Raw genomic sequence first — 23,149 nt, forward strand, 5'->3', positions numbered from 1 at the left:
ATCCATGCTGCCATTTTATAAGAGTACATAAAAAAAAACATGATGCAATAGCTGGGTGGCAAGTTCAAAGGCTTTGACTGGTGGCCAGGTGGGAAAATGTACTGATATTTACATTGATTGAATTCAGAGGCAGAAAGACCCAGAGATGTACATGTGGTCATTTATAAAAGTACATCAAATAAACAACTTTAGCTTTCGTTATTGTGTTCATTTCTGAATGTAGCGGAATAAGCAGTACATGTGACCTCATAATCAAGACATGTTGAGACTTAGACATAATGCCATTCATAAGTGGGTGACAAGTCGCCTAAAAATGTAAACTTCACCTTCTTCTGTTAGGAAAGCAAAAACAACTTCGCCCTGTGATTATTTTAAGAGGTACATTGACTGACCATACCATATTTTTTTTAATGCCCCTCGCCTTAGCCCGGTTAGTTCTAAGTGTTGTAGCAAAATGTAATCATCAAGGTATCTGTAGCTAGGCCGAGTTTTTATATCAATTACGTTGACAAACAAACTCTTGCCCATTCACAAACAATATATTTTGATAGCTGACTGACCATTAACCCTTTTCCGAGTAAGGTAGCAACTATCAATTTCCTGCATGATATCCTTTGATGATAAAACATACAAACTTGTGTTTTAAGATTAGAATCGGTGATCTGGATATTTATTAACTGCCTCTTATACACTATTTCATCATAAAATTAGTTTGAAACTGTAAGTGAACCAGTAGGCCTAATGGGAAATAATGGCAGACTTCGCTAAGTCTGGGATGTACCAGTTTATTAGATTGTGTTTTCTTAAATCATCGGTCAAATATATTCAGAAAAAATATACAAATCATTCAAACCAAAGCCCATGTATTATTTTATTTGAGATTTAACTTTAAAATGCAAGTTATGAAGGTCAGAAACATATGAGACAATGCTATGTTGTGGAATTCGCGAGATGTGCTTTAAGGTCTAAGCTGTTTTCTGACTTGACACGCATTTGTGAAAATATGGGAAAAAAACAGCAAATCAGATACTATTAGTCTAAAATTAAAACAAGTACGTATACAAATAAATAAACCATAAATATGTGATTCTGTCAATGGACTGTTGTAATGAAGCTATATTATAGTGATTGATTACATTATGAAAACCTCTCCATCTAAAAATAGATGCACTCACTTCTGTGCTGATTCTGTATGAAAAAAAGGACTGCAACTTTTGATGGTGGGACTCATTTTTTCACCATAATGGGATTCCTGGACTCATAGTTTTAAAATCCTAGTGAGACCTCTGATCATGGGTGAAGGGCTGATTTATCAGCCTTATAAATGGATCACTCAGTACGTATAGGAAGAGTGTCACATGGCTTGGGGAGATAGTCTGCTGAGAATTATTTTGTTTTAATTTGTCAAAATCTATATCATTAAAAGCTAAAGTAAACATATAATATAATGTTGGCAAATACTTTTGGTACTCTCATATTTTATACTTTCATTCTGTCCATATATTACACTAAAATTTGACTTTTATCTTAGATAGCTGTTCAATCAGGCACAATACTGCATGCTATCAAGAGAAAAATGTAAATAATTACACTAAAGGTCGCTTAAATCAAATCAAATTTATTTTGCTTTTTTAAAATCAATATTCAAACGTATACAAATCAAAATACATTCGTCTTGAGTATTATGCAAAAATGTGTATTTCGTTTGTTTTGTTTTTAGCGTATGGCGGTGTTTCTAGTAACTCGTAAATATGTACTTATGACGCATACCATTAACAGTGCTCTACATCAATGTTTTAAAGGTATGTATAATAAGTAAAATTGCGCTTCCGTTCCCGAGATATTAATCTCATTGCGACAATCGTTACGCGACGAAAACTGGTCTTATACCAGTTGAACCTTAACTATTACTCAGTAGAAGTCATCTTTCGATTCATGACAAAAATAAATACCTCGCTAAACTACTTTCTTGTGTTGTCTTACCTCACTGCTCATTCTTTGATTACAGCTGTCTACGTTTACACCTTATCATACCCAACTCAGATCACCAAGACGCTGAGCTTCTCAAGATGCTGTAGCAGTTAAACGCAGGTGTTGTCAAGAACATCACAAACTTCCGGTAGGATTAACTATATCTATCATCCTCTTATCTTAACGAAACGAAATTTTCTCATTTAAGCGTTGTATCTTCCCGAAGTCAATGACACATATCCTAGAAATTTTGTATTTACAGTTATAATCCCATTTACATAATAACAAACATGAGCTCCTTGGAGCTATTTTACAATATACAAAGAATAAAATAGCAATTGGCTCAAATAATTACAAATTCATCAAATACAGAAACATATTTTTAAACAAATATAGTTATAATATGTTTCTGTACTAAAAATGCACACACGCCCCAATTTATAAATTATAATTAAAAAAGAAACAATGCAGGGGCATCAGTACACATCAATAGATTATACTGTACAATTTCCTGCAGTGTATAATTATTCAAGCGTAATTGCTGGACACACTCAATTAAGACCCAACCACCTAATTTATAATTTCTATTTAAAAATTAAATGTTGAAAACTCAATTTACATGTATAGAACACACTCCACAATTTACATGCATTGTAAAAACATAGATGAAAAATAACAATATTCTTGTAAGAATTATATAATTGAAGAGATACGTAAACTGTTGTACGATATCTACGAGAAATACATATCATTCAGCAAAAATTTCAAACTTAATAGGCTCATGAACGAATAAAAAGAACCATTGTTTGTAAGCAGTTATAGATTCAAGGGACATTAAAGCTGATTAAACTGATGCAAGGATACAAATACAACAGTATCAAAACTGAAAACAGAGATGAATATTTAGTTCACTATAGAAATCTGACTTTTGCATGCAACTGAAATAGTTCTCTAGTTCCGCCTATAACCGAGTCTGAATGAGAAATTATCCAGTTTGAGGTAATAAGTTTCTAAGGACTTTTCCAAATCATGAATATCAGCGTTTAATTTGGTAAACAAATTGAAAATCAGAGAAAATAAACAATAGCTAAAATATGTAAAGATGAAAATAATGTTTTAAATGTCTGCAAGATCCGTGCGAAAAGAACATATGGTTATTCTGATTTGGTACTTGTTACTATCTATAAAAAAAGAAAGTAATCAAACACGTTTCAGGCTGAAGTGCAGTGTTTGAGTTATTCAAATGACTGATATAAGAATTTTACTATAGCAAGTTGAAAACAAATATAACGAGGCTGTTTTGGACTGAAACTGATTCATTTTGTATGTATGTCGAAACAAAAACTTAAAAAACGTGACATGATTGATAACATAAAGATCCATGACAATAGTGACTGACAACATCAAGATCCATGACACTAGTGACTGACAACATAAAGATCTATGACCTAGGGACTGACAACATCAATATCCATGACGCTAGTGACTTACAAAATAAAGATCTATGACACTAGTGACTGACAAAATAAAGATCCATGACACTAGCGACTATGCAGAGGATAACATACTTGGTATCTCACACTAAAATAATGAAGTTACTGGATTTTCGAAAGATGGTTTGAGCTGTCTTCCAATTAGAGAAATTTGTTTGTTAAGACCAGTACTCTTATTTCTTTAAGAAAAACTAAAAGGAACTTGTAAAATGTGTAATCAAACAAAACTTAAAAATCGAAAAGTATTGAAATTGCTTAGTCAATCGCAAGGAAAATCATCAAGCCATGAATTAATTTAGATCCTACGGTCACGAAGTGTATAACATAAAAATGGCAACATGATAGTGTTTATATATGATGTATTGACAAATTGGGAATAAATATTATCTGGCAGACCTTCAATAGTCACGAAAATAGTTTCTGTTGCTGAAGTATAAAACGTTTCAGGATGAATTTCTTCGCTCTTTTTGCACATTATTCAATCATCTTTAAGGTTATTCTGACAGGATCATAATGTAGGTTCGTTTAAAATTGTTTATATGACGACTATTCCATCCTAGTATTGTAGTAATAAAGAAAAGTTACATAATTTCTGTACCTATACCTGAAATGTACTTATTGGACACGTGATTTTGAGGCAACTGCTTAATACTGGAGATAAATGTTTTTTTTCTTCTCCAGTTTATACATTGTAATACCACCCTCTAACACTTCACATCTTTTGCACTTAACATTCAATTAACAATGAACAATTGCAATTAACTATATAAGATTCTAAATAGGAATGGAAGGATACACTGATCCGTGTGAATCTTATAAAGTAATGATATTCTAAATGTCTTTCTGTCTACCTATAACTTTTACACTAGCAGCATGTACATTTAGTACCAATGATAGTAACTTTCTTAATTAAGCATTCATAATGATGTGTTTAATCGTATTTGTTGTAACCGAACAAGTAACCAAAAATCTTCGTATGTCTTGAATATTTTTCAGTCATAAAAGTTGAAAAGAGTATTGTTTCCATATGATACGTGTATGATTTTTATAAGCATTTATACTAAATTCGTTACCACTACATTGTTAACATGTCCTTCTACCTTTACATGGAGCAGCACAAAGAAAAAAACAGTTTAGGAGTGGAATTGCAATCTCCAATATGTTTGTAGGTTTAATGTTGCTCGGGTGTATGTGATACATTGATATGTTGAATCAAAGTAATTAATTCTTTGTTGTATTGTTTTCTACCTGTTAGGAGTTATGTATTTACTGCACATTGCCATGTGTTACTTATTAACCAAAAGAACGCACTGAGCGTTTTAAAAAAATGTCTTGACCTTCCGATGATGCACCTTCGTCAGCGCAGCCTTGTCGTGATGCTTTATACTAGTCAATGACACTGCTCTGCGATGACGTCAAATACCTTTGTAAACAAATTTTGATCCAACTAACACCCATCACAAATGTAGAGGACGTGTACCCGTATTTTACCTATAAAAATAATAAAATTAAGGTTGTCTTGTTTTTGTTTTTGTTTTTTGTTTTTTTAACAATATATATATTGGGTGGGTGAGTGTGAGCACAAGTGCATTAAACAAACCTATGATACAAGTTATTTAAATGTGTAATAAAGATATCTTACTATTCCCGTAACATCGTGTCTTTATTAGGCTTCCAATGAACTCTGCATTTTTCCATATTGGTTTATCTAAGAGTTCATAATGACCAGGTTGAACTGACGGTTACTTCCTGTAAAACCTGGGTCGGTCGTTATTATTCCTCCAATAGTGACTGTTCTTGTGATTATTTAATTATCGATCTAGCAAAAGATAATTAATGGATGTTTTCGATTTACAACTCATCACCTTTGGTGGTGACGATGCTCTGAAAAAAAACATGTATGGTTGTATAAATGTTTTAGTACTGTCAGTTTGTTTTTATGAACAACATTGCATTGCAGATATTATGAGACCCACTTCAAGATCATGGTGTAATTTTAAAACAATAAAATACTGCTATATTCTACATAAAATGTTTAATTCTTTTAAATAATATAAATGATATTAGATTTTAGAGTATGTATTCGAGTTAAAAAATTTTTTTATATAAGCCTGATTTTTAATTATTAAAGTACACGTTGCTGTACTTTAATTAAAGTGTTTAACTTGTTTTCAGTGAGAACGGATGGAACATTGTGAAATTCATAGTTTCAGTTCGAACTGTTGCATAAGTCGTCGAATTACCTAAAACATCTCATATTTCTCTAGTTGATTGTGTATCATATATAGCCGGAGATAAAGTATTGACTATCTGCGTAAACAATTCATGTGCATCTAAAATCACAAAAAGCATATTATAACTGTTTGAGACCAACAATGTAGAGTAGCTAGAAGTGAAATTGTGTTATATTTTTTGTTTAGTTACTGTCATGTAAAGATAACTGTATCAGGTTTTAACTTTTAAAAGTCTACAGACTATACTAGATTTAGTAGATACCTGTATTTAAGACCGTCTATTTAATCATAATAACTTAATATTTTAGTTGGTAATATACACTGTGTAATTGTTACTCAAAGCTACTGTAACTTTTCAGTTTTGTTTCAAACATTCAGTATAGATTCCGATTCGGATTTTATTCATCAACAACTCGAGGATGTTAGAACCATCATCATTTTTGTAACAGTCTTTGTTTCAATCTTATCCTTTATGTAATATATCTTTTTTGTGCTTTTCATGGCTGGTGAGTTAAAACAAACGCAATGTGTTCTCTGTAGTGACATGGATTTATTACCATTCGCGTTCTCCTTAGATTTAATATAACTTTCTTTTACTGAGCAACAATTTCTTTGGTAAAAGTCAATGTACTATGAGGCAGTCAGCAGTAAACTGGTTACAAGAAATTTAAATGGTTAGCTTTGCAACTTCTTTAGTCTTCACTGTTGATGGTCAACCATTTTTAAACCTCGATATTTTTTTTTATAGCATGCTGTAAACAAAGACGAGAGCATAATTTAACGTTGCACGGTAAACTGTGTCGATCGTGCTTTCCAATTCCGTCGGGATCCTATTATTTATCTAGCTAAAACAGCTAAAGTATGTATGGTAAGAGATGATATGTAGAGATTGTCTTGAGGCTTCCTCCATTTTGTTGTTGGTTAGTTTATTTTTATTTTCTCAAGCAAATTATTATATACAGGTAATTTTTATCTCACCAGTTTTAAAACGTAACATTGTTTTTATATAAAAGGAATAAGAATAGAATACAAACATGTTCTTTTCCATCTATTTCTGTTATTAAATGCAGTTTATTGTAGCTCGTTTCACTTTCATCTCTGATGTTTCCCATTGGTAAACCTTATTTGTATCTACTCAATTTATTAATCCGATCGTTAAGTCTAATGAATCTTTAACATAGTCGAATAGATGTATGTTTCGAATAATAGTCATTTACAAATATGGTTTAGGGTCATTAAAAGATTGGTACAATTATGGTTCTTGCTGTCGTAAAATCTGTCTTCATTTAAATTTGTCTTACATTTAATTAGTACGTCTTTACTGCGATAAGTGTGTTTAAAAGTTGCTCATTCATATGCTTATTTTGCAATTAGTTTGACACGTATTTAAAGGGTTTGTAACTTAGTTCTCACTTGTTTTTGTTTTTTTTGGTTATGGTTCATCGAACATATAGTCTTAATTTTTGTTTGCTAGAAACATTTCAAGATATATTGAATTAGTTTGTATTTTATTTGCTGTAAATATTGTATACGTAACTATTCTGCTTGTGTATTTAACTATTTAACCGCTGACCTTTATAATTAAGTTTTGAAACAAAATCCTAACTCATTGCCTACATATTCTGTCCCTGTTGCTAGTTATTATATCAGAGAAAGACGAGCTCTTAATGTAAAAATATTTGTTTTTGCGCCAGTAACTATAAATTATATTGTTTTAGGATGTTTGTGCCAATTCCCTTGTGAATAAAACAATACTAACTGGTGCAAACCATAGCAGTCAAATATTGATTTTGCCACAGCCCCAAGCAAGAGCCTTTAACCAGTAATGTAACCTGAGTGAAAGTATATCGCTGGGTTCATGACATGATAGTTAAGGGACAGAGCCAAAAAGCTTAAAGGAAATACGTATCACTTATTTACCAGTAAGTGTCGTAGGGCATAAAATCTTGTTACTTTACTGCAATGTAACTGCACTGTGTTTTTAATATGAATTGTATAGACGATGGACGGTCTAGAAGTTTTAATTTTCTTTTTAATGCTCTCATATACCATTACGAATTTAAACATATATATAAACAAAATAGAAACAAAATACATTGGTGTCAGACAGGTGTAGAAATTCTAACTGTGTCGCAAGTGATATATATAGAGTCATCATTAAAAATGTTTCGGAAATTTGTCCGTTAAAAATCAAGGTATCCAATTTAGACAAAACCAAGGAGCTGACCTACGCCGATTTCTAAATTAGGATGTTCTGAACCCAAACGAGGCTGCAAAACATTCGCGGGAAGAAAGGGGATTTCCAAGTTACTATTGCTATAAACTAAGTTTTAACAAAATTTTATATTGGCTTTAGAGAATAGGGTGACTGTACTAATTTTTTATCTTTATTTTTTTCGGTGTTCAGAAGTATGTTAGGCCCGAGAATGGGGATCCTTCCTGGACATTAGATAAGATAAGGATTGTTGCAATGTTTGCATTTGACTTCCAAGATGGCTGCTCCCAGCTGTCAAGGAATTGAATCCAGAGGGGACTTAACACTCCATTTCATACAGGATATTGAAGAAAAGGAAAACCTGCAGGGTCCACACGACTGGAGAAAACGTCTTAGACCAGTTCAGTCTCCAATAAAATCTGAGAATCCCAGTTTCACACCGGAAGATGGTGGAGACGGGTGAGTTTAGTTCCATTTCTATAACTTGACGCTAAAAGTTATACTACTAATGCTAGATTTGACTTTATTGTAATAGGCTTTATAAACGGTTGACATATCACTGGGTTGTATGTTTAGTGACACTTTTCTACAAATTGAATATGTCAAGTCAAAATATTTTATAGAGACCATAATTTGCTGCATGGAAGTGATTTAGTCCTACATTAGTCCACAGGGGCTCGTTACAAAGAACATTTGGAGTATCCGTCCTTGAATCAAAGGATGGGGGTTCTAACCTGTAACAATATAACACAAGGGAAGACACCAATCCGCACCCCTTGGTAGTTCCAACACTGCTAGTTTATCCTAACTGTAGTCCTACATGTAAGACATAGCACATTTTGATTTTGTTTAGGTGCTGTGTCTTACTATCCAAATAATGGCCTTGTATAGTGTGTTCCAATGTCGTTGACATCGGAATGAGTAATCACGGTTTCAGGAACATCTCACACACTTGGCAGCCTATATCGACATTTTTCCACTAATTTATGTGTAGTACTAATATTAGTACCCTTACTCGTACCTCGTGGACAGGGTACTAACATGAGCATATACATGTTAAAGGAACAAGCTGGGTGTGATTCATACCCGGTGCTCTTTTAGCCTAATAATAACACTTTAAATACATTCCTTGCATATAATCCAATAAATTGAGTAGTCCTCTTTTTTAATACCGGAAGTATCAAAAATCAGTGTAGAAATAGTTGTTAAATCTCGTTTACCTTTTTTAGCTGATAATTTCGTTTAGATCGTCCGCCATGTTATTTCAAATAATGATTACTTCCGTTCTCAGCCTCGTTTGTTTGTGTGCCATATAAGGATATTGACGCCTTATTTGGAAATGTAAACAAATCGTAGTAAAAATTTGGCGCCGTTTGGGTCAGAAATTCTGCGCATTAAAAGTAAATATGGTTTATTGGCAACTTTGAAATTCCACCAAGAACGATTATTCGCACTTGATTGATAATAATATAGCGTAGAATATCCAAAATATGGTCTGGCAAGCCTTACGTAGAAAAGGGGTCACGGCGAGAGTCTCGCGTTATCTGTCATGGCGTACAGGATACGGTTAGAGTAACCATGCCAATTTATTTTATCATGTAAGGGCTTAATAAATTCAAAATAAGCCAAACTTCTTTCACAACATGATTATAATTATGTAGTTGATTTCTACACTGTTTGTTTTTCTGGCTTTAGTGATGATTTGTTTTGCTCCGTTACATGATATGGGATCAGTTCGTAGCTTCAACCACAACAAATCAGGTTGAGGCTACGACATTGTAGCTAATTTATGTGTAATTAATATACTTACTGTGCTGTCTTTATCTTGGTGGAATGAAAATATGACACTAGCAAATGGATGCATTTTCACGTTCCGTTGACATACATTTGAATTTGTCGCAATGCGATGGTAGTCGAAGTATGCCGAAGTAAGTTCAAGTAGGTTCATGTTGGGGATCTGTTTCTTGAATGAAACGAACCATTGCTTACAGTTCCAATGGGCATAATATATTTTTTATTCGTTACGTTAAAAAATAATATTTCAACTTTATCCGATTTCGGCATTTACGGCTTTCATTGCTTTCCAGCCAACTGAAATGTAGGCCAAAGAAACTTGAAAGTGGGTCCTTTTCTTTTGTGAGAATTTGAATTTATTAGAGAAAAGGCATCAACGTAAGTAAAGTCTGACTAAAACATTATAACTTTACTTTGCAGAAAAGCATCATTATTTTAGTTGTTAGTTGTGTGAAATATTCCTGAAAATGTGACTTTCATAACAATTTTAGTCGACATCAAAATGCACTACATAAAGCCTTTAGTTAGGTTCTAAGACCCTGACGCCCACAACATAAATATCAGCGTCAGGTCTTACAGGTAGGACTATCCTAACTGTGTCTGCTAATTTCCAACTTAAGCCAGTCGTGATCAAGAATAGTTCAATTTTCAAAACAGCTCAACGCACTTATTTCAGTTTGTGACGTAATGGAGAAAATGCAATAATTTTTGGACGTTGGCACAGATACATAGCTGCCAACCCTCACGAATTTGGTGTGAATTTCACGACTTTTTCAGCGATTCATGGATTCACGCCGTAAGCCAAAAATTCACAAATTTTCCAGTCCTCAATTATTTTAAATCTGAATAAAATAACCGATTTCCCGATAAGCGCTAGTCGTGATATTCGCAGTTGCCGAAATGGTCCGGTACTGCTGGTCACAATATTAGTAGATCTACAGCCGATTAGTACAGTTGGTCCGGTAGCAAGCATTTTAGCCTATTTTAATCTATATATATAAAGTAGTTTTACAAATGCTTTTGAGAGAAACTGGGGCCTAACCGGAAATTTGCTCTGCGCATGCGTCAAAACACTGATTTGAGTTACCTTTCAGCATCGCATGTAAGATCTTCAAAATGTCTTCACCACCTAGGAAAAAGAAATGTATTAATCAAAAAGTGAAGTTTAATTTGGCATATATCAAAAATTGGCCGTGCATTCTGACATTAAACATTGATATTCATTCATGCTTTTTGCACTCAGTGTGCCATCACAGAGACAATGTGAGGAAGAATGTCGGTTGCAAAAAACAGTAGAAGTTGGGAAAATTAAGAATTCGCAAATTTCAGCTCTGGAATATTTTAAACCATTGGCGGAAGACCTGCAGGCTACCAACGCTGAAGCATTATTTGTGAGTTTTCTTGTCGAACACAATCTACCTTTATCAGCTGGAGACCATGCTAAACATTTGTTCTAACAAATGTTCCCGAACTTGAAAATCGCTTCCAAATCTTCCTGTGGAAGAACCAAAAATGCTGCAGCTCCTATGCATTCCTCACAGCAAGAGTGACAGTGAAAGAGTATTTTCTTTAGTGAGGAAAAATAAGACTTTAGGGCCTCCTTAGCTGCAGAAAATTTGTCAGCAATTTTAGTCCTCAAGATCAACCAGCAAGCAAGAAGTCGGAACTGTTTAGAAAACAAATTTATGATCAAGCAGTTGAGGAAGTTCAAGTCTGCCACAGTATCATATCTTGATAAATAAATATTTCTGCATATATGTAGCGTTTTATATTGCAAACTTGATATAGTGTAGTATTGACGGTCGGAGTGGATGGAGTGGTCAGAGTGGATGGAGTTATTGTCATGGTATTTTTCACGAATTCATGTCCAAATTCACAACTTTTTATCCCCATTTTCACTAATTGTGAGCCTGGAAGGTTGGCAGCTACGCAGATATCATCTAGAAGTGCCATTTTGCATTCGGATAGTCTTGGATTTCGCCATTGACCAAAAGGTAAGATCCGAACAACCTCGAGTCCACATTAAATATTGTTAATGTACATTGTGATGCATTTTAATTTTAGTGGCAAAAACAAATATTGATTTTGGTAAATTTGGTGATAATTGCTGGTTACATTGTTGCACAGTGCAATGTTAACTCCTGAAACATACTTATTGTTGAATTACAGACTTGAGGTTGTTCTGATCTTTATTTTGTTCAAGAATCATATCCCCCACATGAATCTATTTGAACATACTTCAGCATACCTCGACTACTGTCGCATTTCAGCAAATTCAAATATATGTCACTGGAACATGAAAATGTGTCCATTTGCTAGTGTCAGATTTTGATTCCATCAGGAAAAAAACAGCACAGTAAGTATATTAATTACATATCAATTTGTGGAAGAGTGTTGATATGGGCTGGCAAGTGTGTGAGATATTCCTGAAGCTTTGACTACTCGTTCTGATGTCAACTGACATCAGAACACACTATACAAGCCCATTATTTGGGTAGTAAGACATAGCACTAAAACAAAAATAACGTGCTATGTCTTAGATTGTAGGACTAGGAAGTGATTGATAATTGTTTAGTCCAACAGTGTAAGATGTTTATGTTTTGATGCTACATCTTATAGCCAAAATAACGACCTTGTGTGGGACGCTGAGTGATCTAAAGTGCTCACCATTATGGATCACTGCCATCTCACCTCTGTCAGCATGGGTTCGAGTCTCGGATTTGGCCAGTATGGGTATGTGAGAAGCTTGCCAGTAGCTTCTTGTGGGTTGGTGGTTCTTTCCAGAGTTTTCCAGGTACTTCGCCCACCATTTAAACTGGCTGCCATGTATAGCCTATCTTGTGCTGAAAAATGGTATTAAACCCTACTACAACAACAACACGCACACACCAAACTTGTTCCAGTTGGCTAAACTAGCTATGTATATGCCCCATCAGCAGGGGCGTCTCAGCGTAGAACAACATTCACACGCTGGTGAGGAGCAGAGTAAGCTCAGAAAAATCAACAGATTAATGCGTATACAACTAGAGGTAACATCTTTTAAAGATTTTGATTTCATTAGGACTCTTAACAGAGTGTAGCTGGAAGAAAGATGGATATTGTATTGTTAGGTATATAGTGAACTATGGCTATTTCCTCCTCTCCCTCCCAGAGGTCTCAGAAACGCTTAATTACACGTATTTAGATGCCAATTTCTGATCTGGGATGCAGAAAATCACTGGGGTTGGAGTCCTCCGTATGCGTGTAACAGGTGTGCAGAAAAATTCAAAGACTTGCCAGTCCTGCTTCAGCCACCAGCTTTGTGGGAAAATGTGTTGATCAGTTAGTGTGCTGATATTTACAATGACAATTCAGTGACTGAAAGACCCCTTGATGTACATACATGTTGCCATTATAAGAGTACATCAAAAAGAACATGATGCAATAGCTGGGCAGCAAGTTCAAAGGCTTTGACTGGCGGCCAGGTGGGAAAATGTACTGATATTTGCATTGATTGATTTAGAGGCAGAAAGACACAGAGATGTACATGTGGTCATTTATAAAAGTAGTCAAATAAACAACCTTAGCTTTCGTTATTGTGTTCATTTCTGAATGTAGCGGAATAAGCAGTGCACGTGACCTCAGAATCAAGACATGTTGAGACTTAGACAAAATGCCATTTGTCAATTTGGATAAGTATTTTGGGGTTAAACAGCAAACTTACGAAGATTGTAACAAGATTCAGAAGAGTGATAAAGCTGCTAGTATTGATAGTTTGGATGGGACAGTAGCTAAGTGTAAGAAAGTATGTGATGCCTAGCTTAGTGTTTATAATAAGTCCTTACTTGGATTGACAAAATTCAGCCTCACTTTGATGAACGAACAAGAGCTATGTCTGTGTTATAAAGAATGTAGAAATTAAACTCAGTAGCAACCAAGCCTAGGTATTATTTTATTAAAGATTTAACTTTAAAATGCAAATTATTTTGGTCAGAAACATATGGAACAATGACATTTTGTGGAATTCGCCAGATGCGCTTTAAGGTCTAAGCTGTTTTCAGACTTGACACTTATTTGCGAAAATACGGAAAAAAACAGCAAATCTGATACTATTTAACGATTGCCTAAAATTAAAACAAGTATGTAGACAAATAAATAAACCATAAATTTGCAATCCTGTCGATGGACTGTTGTAATGAAGCTATATTAAAGTGAGTGATTACATTACAAAAAACTCTCCATCTTAAAATAGATGTACTCACGTCTGTGTTGATTCTGTAGGAAAGAAGGGACTGCATCTTTTGATGGTGGGACTCCAATTTTTACCAAAATGGGAGTCCTGGACTCCTAGTTTTAAAATCCTAGTGAGACTTCTGCCTCCTTTTTGTTCTACCCCCCCCCCCATTTTCATAACAAGCGAGTAAGTGGTCCCCCCCTTTAGATAAAATCCTGGCAGCATGTCCGTAGTGAAAGCATTGGAGTTGCAGCTGGAGAAGAAAATATAGAAGCTAAAGGGCAATGGTTAACATATGGGTTACAGTGACTTTTCTTTTTAAATATCATTTACCTTTCATATTACATTTATTTATTTCAGTATTGGTTTTGTATTTGTTTCTAGTATTTAAATTAGTAACTGAAGCAGAATGCTTGATACCATGAGTAGTTACTGAAAACTGGTCATTGAAAAGTCATTGAATTTCAGCTCTCCTGATATGTATTAGCCCTGTTTCATGGATTATTTCATTAAGTTTTGTGTTGTGCTAGTGAGTACTCATTTTAATTTCATTGGATTTTATTTGATTTGACATTCTTGGACCAATCTTTTTGTGTGCCTCTGTGGACCTGATAATTAAAAGAATGCTGGGACATTGTGTCTATAACCCTTGTGGGAAGAAGCTAATGACTTCAAAGCCTGGATAGGGCCTTCCAAACTTAAGACTTCAAAGCCTGGATAGGGCCTTCCAAACTTCCAGACATCAATACATTATGTGACATGATTACATGGATATGAATTATTAAGTTATTAAATCAAAGAATGTCAAAAAATGCTGTAATTTTGTGTCACTCCATTTCTTACATGTACTGTTAAACTGATTGCTTAACATGTTCCCTACAATTAAATATACATAGTACTGTCCAAAGTATGACCTCTAGTTTGGCCTGTGTTTAGTGCTTCCACACCAAATAGACATATCCCTGGGACTCATTTTTCTCAAGAACTAGACCCTTGTTTACCTTAACTGTAGACCATCTTTGTATGTAGACTTTACTTAGCAGTCTGTTGTGTTCTTTTGCCAACAGCTGAAACAAATATATTTATGATTGCTGGTTTAGTTGTCTGATGAGTTTAAAATTACCAAATGGATAGATAAAATCACTTGTGTACTTTCAGCTGAAGAGAATTTGTATGCATTATTTTCAGTTGATGCAAGTAGAGCTTCATTTGGTACATGACATTCTTTCAGTCCACGTAACAAATGATGCAGAACTGGTCACTAATGTCAAGAAAATGTTGTTTTATTATTAGTTTAGTTAGTAACTTGTTATATTTTGAAGAAAAAAATGTTTTTTATAAGTTGGCATAAATACAAATAAAACATTTTTGTCACCAAAAATAAATATAAAACACATTTTTAGACAGGGTTAAGCAATTACGCCAAGAATTTGAATTAATGAAATTATTTACTATAAAAGTAGAAAATGCAGTTGTAGAAAAACTAATTTTTTATGCAGTAATGATAGTTGTATTGATGATCACTGTGAACATAGTTTTAATACTTCTAATTTCTCCTTGAGTACCTCAAATTGCATTGATATTAATCTCATGAATGTAGGAGTTACTAGCAAAGGTTTACACATGGGTCATTTAAATATTCAGGGTTTTCGTGGAAAGATTGATCAAGTGAAGTTACTGCTAACCTATCCATATAATAATATCCATTTATTTGGACTCTCTGAAACAATGTTAACAGAAAATCAGGGTGAAAATTTCTTGTATATCAATGGCTATGACAAACCTTATCGAAAGGATAGGAAAGCAGGCAGTGGTGGGTTCATTGTGTATGTTAAAACTGGTATTGTTCGTAAAAGACGGGAAGACCAAGAAATACAGAACCCCATCATCATGTACTGATTGGTGTGAATATTTTGAACTTCAGGTAGATAAAATTTCAAATGAAGAGAAAAAATTTTATATTCTGTGCGATATAAATAGAGACCTTCTCAATGATCAAATAAAAGTCAGTTGGATGAATTTTATTGCTTTGTTAGGTATGGAGCAACTAGTAAATGAACCTACCAGAGCAACATCTACCTCTAAAACACTTATAGATCATATTTATACCAATACAAAGGAGAATGTTTTGGTAGTAATGGTTCCAAAGATTGGTATAAGTGACCACTTTGCAATTTTTTCTAACATGTAAAGTCATTGGCAAAGCAACGAAAATAATATCCATAAATCCATTACTTATAGATCTTTTCAAAACTTTGATGTTGTTAAATTCTTAGAAGATCTGAAACAGATTCCATGGAATACAGTCCAGGTCTTGGAAGATATTGATGATGTTCTAGATACTTGGGCAGATCTGTTCATCAGTATAGTGAACAAACATGCCCCTTTAAAAACACACAGGATAAAGAAAGACCACCAGCCAGGCTGGATCTCCCCAGATATTTGACAAGCAATAATGCAAAAAGACCAACTAAAATCAGTAGGAAATCAAACTGAATGTAGAGTTTGGAGGAATAAAGTTAACAAAATGATACGTCAAGCCAAACAAGCGCACTACAAGAAAGTTCTAGATAAAACCGAAATAACCTAAAAGCAATCTGGAAAGTGTTTACAGGGTTTGGTGCAGGCAAATGTAAGAGTAAAATTGAAATTGCATCCCTCAATCATAAGGGCAGTTATACCAATAATCCAACTGACATCTCAAATATTTTTAACAACTTTTTTGTTCAAATTGCTGAAAAGCTTAAAGAACACAGAACTTCATCTGATCATCTGGAACTCAGACATTTTTGTGCTAATAAAACTACCAAACAATATAAAGTTTGAATTTCCTGTAATGATTCCAGAATTTATGTTGAAATATATTAAAAAAATGGATGATTGTAAAGCTACAGGACTTAATATGATTGGACCAAGGCTAATAAATGTAGCTGCACCTGCAGTTGTAGAGAGTATAACTTTCATTTGCAATGAAAGTATTAGGTCTAATAAATTTCCACAAACATGGAAAACTGCTAAGGTTATACCACTGCATAGAGCAGGAACAAAAGATGATGTAAATAACTACAGACCCATCTCTATCCTTCTTTGTCTCCCCAAATTACTAGAAAAACATGTACATGATTCTTTTCTCAACTATTTGAACACTTATGATCTTATTCATGATAATCAGTCTGGATTTCAACAGAATCACTCCTGTGAAACTGCACTTGTATCTTTGATTGATAAATGGCTGAGAGCATTAGATCAAGGAGAAAAGGTAGGTTGTTGTTGTTGTTGTTGTTGTTGTGGGGTTTAACGCCATTTTTCAGCACAAGATAGGCTATACATGGCGGCCAGTATTAATGGTGGAGGAAGAACCCGGGAAAACCCCGGAAAGAACCACCGACCCTCGAGAAGGTACTGGCAAGCTTTCTCACATACCCACATTGGCTGAATCTTAGACTCGAACCGCAGCAGACAGAGGTGAGATGGCAGTGATCCGTAATGAAGAGCGCTTTAGACCACTCGGCCACTCGGGGCCCCGAAAAGGTAGGTACTGTTATGGTTGATTTTCATAAAGCTTTTGATCTTATAGACCATGAAATTTTGCTGGAAAAACTAAAAATTTATCAATTCAGTGAAAACTCCCTAAACTGGTTTACTTCTTACTTAACCGATAGAGTGCAAAAAGTATCTTTAAATGGTCAGCTTTCAGAAAGTAAAAATATTAATTGTGGGTTACCACTGGGTTCTATCTTTGGACCTATGTTATTCATTCTATTTATCAACGATTTACCTCTTACGGTTGGAACTTCCATTTCTTCCACATACCTCTATGCAGTAGGGCTGTCAACTGTAGTGAAAAACCCAGGCATTGAAAATTAACGACGAGTACCTGTTCACAAAAATAATTTGTCGACATTACTATAAAAATATCGTATATCATCAGCAGTTCATAAAAACATTCAAAAACATTATTTTATTCTAGTTTGAAATTTTAATATTGTAATGTTTCGCTTACTTACTTAAGTGTAAACCTCGTTTAGTATTCAAGTTCTCAACCGGAAGTTGACTTTCACCGCATTTGCAGTGAGTAATAACAAAACACGCTGTGGAAGTTAAGTTTATTAATAAGTGAAACAACATTGTAATATTAATTCATTATTATTGACAAATCAAACAAAATATTATAGCACGATTTATAATAGACAGTTTGAAGTACAACAGGAAAACAAATTACATATCTCCATCAACAGACTATCAGCTGTCTCCCATTGGGTGTGGAATGTGAAAGTGCAGATTGGTAAAATGCGAAAAAGAGAATGTGAAATAGTGGATAAAGTGTGGTCAATAATGTGCAAAATGATGTAAATAGTCTGTTTGTTTCGTCACCCTACAACAGTCCAGGTTTGTGAAAATTTGACAGTGGGGTAATTAGGATTGTACATGTCTTTCATGCTCTAACGGGTACCCGTTAAACAATGCAGCGGGTACCTGGGTGAAGTTTTCTGTGGTTTTTGACAGCCCTACTACACTGTCTGAGATGGGTAAAACCAAATTGGTACTTGAAAATAACTTACAAGATGCTCTCAACAGACTTCAAGTATGGTGCAAGGAAAACAGTATCATCATAAACACAGAAAAACGAAAGCCCTACTAGTTGCAATACAACAAAAACGAGTAAGGCTAGATAGCGACAAACTCCAGGTTCTATTTGACAATGTGAGCCTTAATATGACCTCTCAAGATAAAGTTCTTGGTGTATTCATAGATAACAATCTTACTTGGTCTATTCACATTAAACATGTTTCAAAAAGGTTAATTCTTATCTTTGGCTACTGAGGAAAATCAAAACATACATTCCTCTTCAGTATAGGGTCATCTTTTATAAAAGTTATATTCAGCCATATCTGGACTACTGTAATGTAATTTGGGGGTAATAGCTCTAATTCAAACATAACAACACTTTTAAGACTCCAAAAGAGGGATTGCCATTTCATTCTAGATCAATGTATAGACAATTTTCAGGATGCAATGAATAATACATGAAAGAATATTTCTTAGAAAGGCCAAATTGATGTATAAAGTATCTAGAAAAGCCATTCTTGTCTGTCTAAGCAATATCTTTCACCAAAGAGATCCTGATGGTACTCCAAATTTAAGTTCCGTAAGAAGCAAACATTACATTATATTACACCAAGGCCAAAGAAGGAATTGTTTAAAAAAAATGTTTTCAATATACTGGTCCACTGGCATGGAACAACATTCCCAGTGACATAAGGCAGGCTCCTAGCATTTCTTCCTTTCATAATCAGTGTCTTAAATGGATGAAATCTTTAGAAAATTGAACAGTTCTAGTACTAAAAATACTGCCTGCTTTTCTGTAATTTTGCATCATTTTCATAGTTGAATTTTTCAATGCGGGATGATATGTTTTATATATGTTTATGTTTTCACAGATGCCTGTGTTCCAGGCTTGATAATTTGAATTTTAAAATTACTTAATTATTTAGTGTCAAGCCACATCTTTCACATCATGTTGTATATACTGTATATATTGTACGTAACAGATAGAAGGCCTCTATTTAGATTAGTTCTGTAACTAATTGAGTTACCTTCTCTAAATAAAGTCTTTATTATTATTATTAATATTATTAGGTTTCAAGTCATATGAACAAATGTGGTCAGTTAAATAGAGTTAAAAGCAGTAATAATTCAAGTTACAATAATTGAAAATATACTTCTACACAGCAGACAGAAAGTGAGGGGTTTGTAAGTGCTGATGAGAATATTTTTCCCCATTTTTTTTTTTTTTTGTGGTAGCATTTGTTTCCCTGTTGAAATCTACATTTTGAAGAATAAAAGATTATTATTATAATTTATTTTAAAGACCAGAAAATATGAATATTTGTGTGTCCTGTCCCCACATTATTGAAAGCAGTAGGAACCAGGTCTACTGGGGACACAAAATGTACAGTGCAGTGATATGTGACTCAGTAATTGGGTTCTAAAGGGTAACATTTATACCCAACAGACTCTTTATTGATTACATTGTTGTTGTAATCTTGAGAGATTCAGGCCAAATGCAGGATATTTTATGAGTAACAAATGGATCAAAGATGGTCAATGAAAATTGCCTGTTCTTTGGCAAAGGTGGGCTGAAAAAGGAGACACCAACTAAAAACGATTTTGGCAGACACTTTAGTAGCTATTTATATTTTCTGGAATTGCTTGATTATTTTATTTTACACTGAAGATGTTTTTACAATAATATTTAAGGGTAAATCATCTGTGTTAATGTTGTAATAGCGGTAATATGTTGTCCATGGCTATTACATATCTTATTACTTTTGTTGAAAAATCCCGTAAATGTCATGCAAATACATCCTCCCAGAGTGCAGAATTGTCAGCTGACACGATGAGCTCATATATACCCAGCACCTGTGCAGAAACAGTCCTCAAGTAAATCGTGACCAGAGAAAAATTACTTTGAGCTTAAACCATGTTTGGTTCTCCCTTCAGCTATATTTCATCTAGTGTTATATTCATCCATCTTGTCTTCTGTTTTTATATTGGTAACCATTGCTGTTTTTCAGTTCTGGAATGGTAATTTTTGGGTTATCATGTTGTATCCCAACTTTAGGGTCAGAGTACACTCTTATTTGTCAAAATAATACAGCTGGACTTGGTATGTGTGTGATCTGGATTTTTAACATAGCTTTAAAAAAATTTCAGTCATATTGATACAATGTCTGCAGCGTGACAGTTTATAGTGATGTCTAGCACTGGGGCATCATGCTGCAGACACATAGCATGATGTGCTACCCAGTCACATTATCCTGATACCAGGCCGACCAGTCCTAACACTAACATCTTAACGCTGAGTGCCAAGCGAGGCAGCTGTTAGTACCATTTTTGTAAGTCTTTGGTATGACTCGGTTGGGGATTGAACCCATGACCTATCACACCCGAGGTGGATGCTCTAACCACTAGGCCACCGGAGTGGTCTTGTTGGACTTGGTACATGCGTAAGTCTTTTTTCTTGAGTTATAACACAAGTTCAACCACAATTAATATGAATTCTTAATTCCATTAATTAATAATTGCTCAAACATTGTTTTTGATATTTTTAGTCAATTATACCATTGTAATCCACATGTGGTGGATCACATTATATGTCTTACCATTGCCCTTAGAGTAAAATAAAGGTTAAAGAAACAAATGTCTTCCTTATTAAAAGGTTGGAGATTTGTTTGCCATTTTGCTTACACAGGGATGTATATAGCAGTGTACACAAAAGTACAAGTGCATTGGCGTCTATAGGATGCAGTAGATACAAAGAGGAGAGTTGCATGTTTGACAATATTATTTTAGTTTGTTATTATTGTTCCCTTTCAGTTAATTTTACTTCAGAGAACAGTCTTTTACCTTGTGCAAATACACTGGTGTGTATATAACACATTTCATTCAAACAGGTGAGTTTCATCTGGAACTAATAATACAATTGTTATTATTATTGTTCTCTTTCAGATAGTACATTCATTTCAGAAGAGAAAAAAACAATGTCAGGACAATATGTTGGAAAAGGAAGTGTGGCCTCAAGAAGGGCCTTGGGCACTCATCCAGACTTCCCCATGTTTAAAGTGTCCACATAAGGTAGAGCAACAAGAAAAAAAAAGGGAACACTGCACAAGCTTGTTGCTCCCTCCTGTTATGAATGTGGAGCAGCACACAAGCATGTTACTCTCTAGACAAGGAGGTGGAGCACAACACAAGTGCATTGCTCCCTCGCATTAGGGAGGTGGAACACCATATACACATGCTACTCTCTCCAGATGAGATGATGTAGCACTGTACTAGAGAGCTCTTTCGAGATAAGGAGGTGGAGCACCACACAAGCATGTCAAATCCATAAAAGGTGCTGCAGCACTGATCAGGTGTTGCTTTATCCAAATAAGGTGTTGTAGCACTGCAGAAGCATGTTGCTCCCTCACATTGGGAGGTGGATTACTACTTAAAGATTTTACTCCCTCATATTATGGAGGTGGAGTATCACACAAGGGTGTTGCTACGTGCTGTTATGGAGGTGGTACACTGAACATCCCTTGTTCAGGGAAGCTTGTTGCCTTCTCCTACATGGGAGATGTTGCACTACTCCCAACTTTTTAAGTTACTCTGATGAGAATGACCAACACTGCACCTTCAGAGTGATGAATCAGCTGAGATTTTAGCATTCTCCAATTATATCTCAATGGCCTCACAGTATGGGGATAGGTTATCATCCCATCCATTGCATGATTGGGAGTCTGTCCACCTGACTTAGACTAGGGAAGGGCAATGGATCGATATCCACCCTTATTATCCCAACTAATCCTTATGGGATGTGGGGCCCTCCACCTCAGAGTCATCAACCTTGTATACCTCACTTGTATTTAATATCAGCAACGCCAACATTAAATTCATACAATCAGTACAAAACCTAGGTGTTACTCTGGACAGTACTCTCACATTGCACCAGCATGTCATGAACATATATGCTAGGCTGCATACCTTGAGCTGAGACACATCAGCTCAATTCGCAAATATCTTTCGGTTGATGCAACTAAAACACTTGTGTGTTCATTAGTACTTTCAAGACTGGACTATTGTAACTCAATTCTGTCTGGTTCATCTCAATATCTACTCCAGAAACTTCAAAAAGTTCAAAACACAGCTGCTCGAATCATACTTAGAATACCACGATCAGAGCACACCTCCCCGCTGCTCTGTACCCTACACTGGCTATCCATTCAATCCAGAATCAAACACAAAATTTGTTCTCTATGCTACGTTTCACTGTCGGACTCTAGTCCAACATACCTATCCGACCTCACCCATGTGTACACACCAGCAAGATACTTACGCTTCTCTTCTGACAATCGTATACTCATTATTCCCACTATGAAAACAAAGTCATATGGACAGCATTCTTTTGCATACCAGGGCCCAGCAACGTGGAATGAATTGCCCACTGAAGTTAGACACAAAGACAGTGATCACATTCAAGAGGGCTCTCAAAACTTACTTATTTCGACTGCAAGAACAAACTTAAAGACATAATAATGTTTCCTACCTGAAATATTCTCAGCATGTTTTTTATTTTTTAATGTTTTTCTAATTTCATGGTGTTTGTTTTTGTAATAATATTATTATATGTTTTTTATCTCATAGGTGTTGTCTAATGTTGTAAAGCGCTTAGAGCTTCTAA

The 23,149-nt window shown here is 34.8% G+C and overlaps 2 protein-coding genes across 3 annotated transcripts in view; one reads left to right on the top strand and one right to left on the bottom strand.

The window, feature by feature from the left end:
• The window catches only part of LOC149807136 (uncharacterized), a 126,328-nt gene extending 124,210 nt beyond the window's left edge, over positions 1-2,118 (bottom strand). For both annotated transcript variants that reach the window (XM_089962570.1, XM_089962561.1), the window contains exon 1: positions 1,984-2,118. The gene's annotated coding sequence lies outside the window, so the exon portion shown is untranslated. The remainder of the gene's footprint in view (positions 1-1,983) is intronic.
• A 5,858-nt stretch (positions 2,119-7,976) lies between these two features.
• Positions 7,977-23,149, top strand: part of LOC149807137 (mitogen-activated protein kinase kinase kinase 1-like) — a 128,324-nt gene continuing 113,151 nt past the window's right edge. Inside the window, exon 1 of the mRNA XM_089962584.1 lies at positions 7,977-8,372. Coding sequence (XP_089818710.1) covers positions 8,191-8,372 — 182 coding nt within the window. The 5' untranslated portion in view covers positions 7,977-8,190. The remainder of the gene's footprint in view (positions 8,373-23,149) is intronic.

Source organism: Sinohyriopsis cumingii, chromosome 1 (genome assembly GCF_028554795.1).
Source record: "Sinohyriopsis cumingii isolate HCF-2022 chromosome 1, ASM2855479v2, whole genome shotgun sequence".
NCBI lineage: Eukaryota > Metazoa > Mollusca > Bivalvia > Unionida > Unionidae > Sinohyriopsis > Sinohyriopsis cumingii.